The sequence below is a fragment of the Cicer arietinum genome, chromosome 6 (genome assembly GCF_000331145.2).
Source record: "Cicer arietinum cultivar CDC Frontier isolate Library 1 chromosome 6, Cicar.CDCFrontier_v2.0, whole genome shotgun sequence".
Classification (NCBI taxonomy): domain Eukaryota; kingdom Viridiplantae; phylum Streptophyta; class Magnoliopsida; order Fabales; family Fabaceae; genus Cicer; species Cicer arietinum.
The window spans coordinates 22109841-22115693 of NC_021165.2; the positions used below are offsets into that span (position 1 = coordinate 22109841).

Here is a 5853-nt window from a genome sequence, read left to right on the forward strand (position 1 = left end):
TAAAGAATTTCTACCTAATTGCTTGATCTACTACTCGGACCCACACAATCATGGCCATAAGACAATCTCTTAGTGCATGTAAGGATGTTTCAACAATATCTCCACAATGTCTACAGTAAGCTTCATCAATGTACATTATGTGCTTTCTATAGTTTGTTAACAACCCATCATGTTTCATAACCCACACAAAGTGTTTTATTCTTTTAGAAACTGTCAACTTCCAAACTCTTGTCCATTCATTTTGCATAACACATCTATCAAAATCACACAACAACTTGTAAGTTGAAGAAATTGTGCAATGTGCACTTATATGTATGTTATTAGCTCCGTATTTTCAACAAGATATCATTAGACGAGTTAGAATTCACATGTTCAACAAATGAATCATCCTGTAAATCATGATATTTATCGTCTAATTCACAAGAGATCAAATTCACCATAGAACCATTGTCGGCATCGTTGGTGTGTTGTTTCGTTGTGAGAGGACCCACCCTTTGAAGGGTTTCAAGGAGCCATTAATTTGATTCATTGAACACCATCAATTTTTTTTACTTTCATTCATATGAATATGATAGAGAGCAAAACTAAAACCACCACTTTTTAACTTATAGAGCAATATAGAAAAAACAATCAATAAACCCTTTTTATAAAGTTTTTTTTTTTACAAAAATTATTTTAATAACAAGTTTTTTAACCCTGTTAAAAAAAAAACTAGTTCTATAAGCCTGTAAAAAAAAACTAGCTTTATCACAAGTTTGGTTAATCGAACCAGTTTTAAAATAATACTACTCTAGGTGTGAACATGGTGCAAACTAAAAACCGAACTGTTTCCGCACTTGGAGCGTCTCCGTTTGCAAGACGTGAATGAATCATTACTCTCAGAACTCTCTTCTCGTTTATCTCTCAAGCGAACCCTAATCAATCAATCACATATTCCCCTTTCTCCGTGCCGTGTGTTCTTCAAATCTCAGGTAAGAAAATACTAACCGAATCAAATTCCCCTTTTGTTATTATTCTATGTACCTATTGGATACTACTCTTCGTGGCAGGATTTATATTTAAATGACGAGTTATGCACCAAACTAATTGTAACGATTGTTGAGTCTTGAGTTGCTCTGATGTAAACTTGCTGCTAAAATTGAGTAATAAAATAGAATGAACTGAATCAATTGTGATGCTTACAGCCGAAATTTTTTACATACTAAGAACTCTTAATTTCTTTGTTATCAATATGAATGTGTTGTCTACTCTTCCATATTGTGTATATTGTTTTTTTGTGCATATAGTTTAATAGGATTCGAGCCAGAGTATAAGACAATGAAAGAGTCAAGAACCATCAAGGTTCAACTGGGACTGAGCATCATGCCATTTTTTGGGTTTAAGGGAATTATCAAAACTAAACTTGTTTTTTTTTTTTTTTTGACATTTTTCGAACACTTCTTTGGTGTGACCTTTGGGCTTGCATATATACTTCAGTGGACATAAATAAATGTTTTGTTGTTGATGTGTTTTGTGATGGCTCTATTAGCGGCCTCAAAAAAGCTTCTTTTCCTTCCTCTATCTCGATTCTCGAAGCTTCTATACATTTCTACACGCAATGGTCAGTTCCCCTCTATCTCTTTCTCCAAAAAATTCTCTTTCTTTTCGTTAATATCTTCAAATCTCTTTAAGATTTTCCCAGATTATTCTAATTTGTAAGTTGTTGGATAAATTTTCATTGATTTCTCATTCTGAATTCTCAATACGGTTTACGGCTTCACGCGATATTATACAAATTATTGTTGTTGATGTTGAAATGAAATCATTATTTTCTTACTACAAGTCATGTCATATTTTTCTGGCTTTCAATTTTTGTTGCTATGTAATGTAATTCACATTCCAAAAGTACTTCTCTGAATGATATCATTTGAAAAGTACTTCATATGATATCACAGTGAGTGACAGTGTAGTCACAGGGAGTTAAAAAGAAATACAGGACAAAGATCGGCTTGCAAAAATGAAGTCTAAAAACTATATATAGGACAAATGCTTACTTGCGAAAATAACTTATACATGTGCGAATCATGGGAAAGCATGGGTACTTTAACTAGACAAGTCTAGCCTGCAGTTGAAACGCATAATATGGCCGGCTAAGTCCTAATTATAAAATTAGTTTTCAGAAGGAGGTGCTGCGTTCAAAATCATAAAAAAAAAATCTTACATAGGCTAAATCTAGAAAATATGCCTAATTACATTTACAGGTACCAATGCTAAATATAAAAAAAAATTAAAACCCAACTCCAAAACACATAAAAAGTCAACCCATTTGGAGTTCCAACTGATCTGCTCCTCCATTTCCCTCCCTTCCCAACCCAATACACTCACTTCATCCCTTCTCTCTTGACTGCTTCTTTCTTAACAATCTCACAGGTTAATTCTCTCTCTCTCTTCCTATTTAACTTCAACTTCTCTCTCTCTCTCTTCCTATTTAACTGCGATTCACATTTTCTCACCTTTTCCATCGCGCAATGCCACACTCACGATTGTTTCGAATGCAATAGATCATTTTTAATGGCGCAACCACCTCTCATTGGAGAAACGCCTAATCAACTATATTTTATTGGTTGATATTTTTTATTTTAATTCCAAAAAAACTAATTTGGATTGCAGATTGTGAATGCAATAAGGTGAGATGGGAGAAGCAGACTACAAGAGCAGTTTGAAGAAAACGAAGGTATTGAAAGCATTGTTAGATGATCCAATACTTAGTGATGTACCGAAGAATCCAAGCTTGGAAGATGTGGAAACTCTCATTGGACTGGAATTAGGTAGTGCTATGCGAATTTCGGTTTTGAAATCGGATTCAACTTCTTTTGATGTGACGGTTATGAATAGGGCAACGGTGAAGGATTTGAAACTCGCCATAAAAAAGAAAGTCAATTACATGGAACAATCTAGTATGGGTCACCGCCATATTTCTTGGTCAGTTCTTCATTCATTTGATTTGATGCTATCTGTTTTTCAATGTTTTAATATTTGATTTTATTGTAAATGGTTCATGTATGGAAATCTATCAAACATGGCCAGTGTGTCCATATTGCTAATAATTTAAGAAAATAAATCAATTAAATGTTATCAATGTGTCAGTATGTGTCGGACATTAAAAACACCTTTGAATCACAAGTGTCAGCGCTACGGAGCTGAAAATCCTTATTTTGTGCAAAAGTATTGTTGTAATTTAAATTTTAATTGTAGGAGGAGTGTTTGGGCTAATTATTGCTTGTCATTCGATAATAACAAGCTCCTTAATGATGATGATGTACTTCAAAATTTTGGTGTGCGGAATAATTCTCAGGTTTGCTCTACTTATCTAATAATGTTTGGAATGGCGAAATACAATAAATTATTACTAGGATTTCAGAAATAAATTATCCCCTTCTTAAAAGAATTTATTGGATACCATTGAGAAATAAGGGATTCAAATTAGATTGAGATGGATTTTTTTTTGTAATTTTAAATTTCAGCACAATATTTGTTTTATAGAATATTTGCAAAAACCACAAAACCTATGTTCTTTCTCAATAGTTGATTTGAAGTATCCAAGTTTCTCAGCACTGACCAACTCCAAAAATTTGTCTGTACCTTGAATGAAAACGTGGCCTTCAGCTCAGGCTCTACTCCTCTGAAGACTATCATGCATGGTCTTCATCCTAGCTTCCTTCTCTTTATTCTTCACACCTCATTCTTCCTTAAGTTAAGACTCAGTAATGACATTTGAGTATGAATTCTTCTTTTTAATTGTGATAGATAGAAGATAGAAGCTAACTAGAGAGAATGCATTTTCAAAAACATTGTGAACAATGTTTTGACATTTTTCAAAATTTTCAAAAATATTTAATCTATTTTTAAAAGCATTTTTAAAGATTTCGTGATGTCTTATCTGATGTTTATGTTATCATTAAAAATGGAAACAACAGACAGTTGAAGTAAACTGGGCCCTAAACTTTGCTCTTCTTCATGTATGTACTTTTCATACAATTTTCCTCTAGAATCATTGCCAAAAATTAAGATCGAATAAGTTTTACTTGGGGCATCACCATAATTTTGATTGTCCATTATCATCATAAGTGACTTAATGCAAGGAATTGCAGCGGGTTCCGGCACAGTGCTTCTGAAATGAAGCTGAGGAGCAGAATCACTTCCACAAACATCTGACACGACTTCACATGCATCTGCATAACCCGATTGGTCTCCAAGAGTCCTCAGTTTATGCTTTGCAATGAGTTTTTCAAGCTCATCTGCATTCATTTTCAATTCATCATGTAGCACTGATTTCAGTTAGAATGCCTTACTCTCCGAGCTCTCTAGAAACGCCCAGTTGATCCCCTCTCCTTCATAAAAATGTAAACATTACAAGTCTCATGAGTGTACCATTGATATGTTTTTGCATTTTTTCTCTCTGGGAGGTTGCAATGGACTTGGTTTACTAAACAATTTATGCTTTACCTTTCGAGTAGAATTTTCTTCTGTACTATGCTTTACCTTTCATAGTGAAATCAAAATTTAAGTTGTGCTCAATCAGACCATTTTTCGTAAAAATGTTCCTAATTGTTTTCGGGAAGAAAAAAAATAATCTATTACTAATTCATTGATTTTATTTTTTCTTGCCTCTTCAAATTATTGAATCTTGTCTTTCTTTTGTACTGGGACGATAGATTGTGATTCAGTGACATTTTATGCCAATGCAGGTTCACTTTGTCCCTTATGTCATGACAAAAGAATTCAGAAGACACTCAAGAAGAAGAAAGCATCGGTTTTTTCATGGTCTTAGTAAGCTTTCCTAATCAAAAAGTTGAGCTCATGGCATGTAACATTAGCATGTTTTGAGATCTCTATTGTTCTGATTATTCTACCTCGTTACATGCCTTAACATGCTGAGCATATCTAACAACAAAGCATCAAATTTCATTGATGTTTGTTCACAATTCTATGCTGTTGGCATTTTCTAGCTTAGAATTGGATAAGCTATTGTGACATTCATTTCTCTCAGAACATGTATTGCATGGAAAATGACAAGCTTTGCATCTCCTAGAATAGAATTGGATAAGCTATTGTGACATTCATTTCTTTCGGAACATGTATTGGATGGAAAATGACAAGCAGAATAATATTGTGTCAGAAATCCCTTGGCTGAGTTGCAATTATGTTGTTGGAGGCCACTCACAGATTAGAAGCATTAGAAATGCCTTTAACTTGTTGTGCCTAATGTCTATCTAACTATGAGTTTTCTTCTAATGTATTATAAATATATGTAGACCTTTAATCTCAAAACAGCTAGAAAATGAAACTGGGAAAATAATAATAATAATAATAGTCAATCTAATATAAAATCTGTCTTTTTCTCTTATTAGCATGTCATTACATATACTAACCATAAGTAATGTACCAAAAATAAAAATAACAATTATAACTTATTACTTTTTTTTTTACAGAACTTATTACTTAAATTGTGGTTAACTTTTTGAAAAAACTTTTGTGAAAATCATTCAAAAAATATATTGAAAAGGAATAAAAAAAACAATTTTGGACTTGCTAAAAATATCATTGATATTTATTCAAAGGAATCTAATTGATACAACCAAGTCAGTTTAATAAATTCTAGTTATGTTATATGATCCAATTCAATTTAAAATATTTATTTATATAAATTGTTCAGACAAATAAAAACACTCATTTTGAAATATTAAAACTATAAATCTAGAGAAATGATAAATTAGAGCATAGTTCCTTTTCACGGTAAAAATAATCAAAATCAAATAAGAACACTCCAAAAATATCAAATCAAAAGTTCTTTAAAAAAATGTGACATAACAT

General features: G+C 32.4%; 1 protein-coding gene across 4 annotated transcripts; it reads left to right on the forward strand.

The window, feature by feature from the left end:
* Positions 1 to 744: 744 nt before the first annotated feature.
* On the forward strand, positions 745 to 5180 carry LOC105851127 (U11/U12 small nuclear ribonucleoprotein 25 kDa protein). Of its 4 annotated transcripts, none has more exons than XR_003473235.2 (5): positions 745 to 971; positions 2650 to 2961; positions 3235 to 3334; positions 4131 to 4382; positions 4728 to 5180. XR_003473235.2 is itself a non-coding variant. In XM_027335417.2 (5 exons), exons 3-5 carry the CDS (start codon positions 2672 to 2674, stop codon positions 4821 to 4823), a joined length of 486 nt encoding a protein of 161 aa, XP_027191218.1. In that variant the 5' UTR covers positions 745 to 971; positions 1529 to 1600; positions 2650 to 2671; the 3' UTR covers positions 4824 to 5180. The 4 variants fall into 4 exon arrangements, 3 of the variants coding, with proteins under 3 accessions (XP_027191218.1, XP_012572720.1, XP_027191219.1); XM_027335417.2 differs by lacking the exon at positions 4131 to 4382 and adding an exon at positions 1529 to 1600; XM_012717266.3 differs by lacking the exon at positions 4131 to 4382 and having other exon boundaries at positions 748 to 971.
* The last annotated feature ends 673 nt before the right edge of the window (positions 5181 to 5853 follow it).

What these genes read in the sequence shown, in the direction of transcription:
- LOC105851127 (XM_027335417.2), top strand. Translation starts at nt 2,672, where the DNA reads ATGGGAGAAGCAGACTACAAGAGCAGTTTGAAGAAAACGAAGGTATTG. An exon ending in GGTCACCGCCATATTTCTTG is followed by an intron (nt 2,962 to 3,234) that starts GTCAGTTCTTCA and finishes TTTTAATTGTAG; the next exon opens with GAGGAGTGTTTGGGCTAATT. An exon ending in GTGTGCGGAATAATTCTCAG is followed by an intron (nt 3,335 to 4,727) that starts GTTTGCTCTACT and finishes ATGCCAATGCAG; the next exon opens with GTTCACTTTGTCCCTTATGT.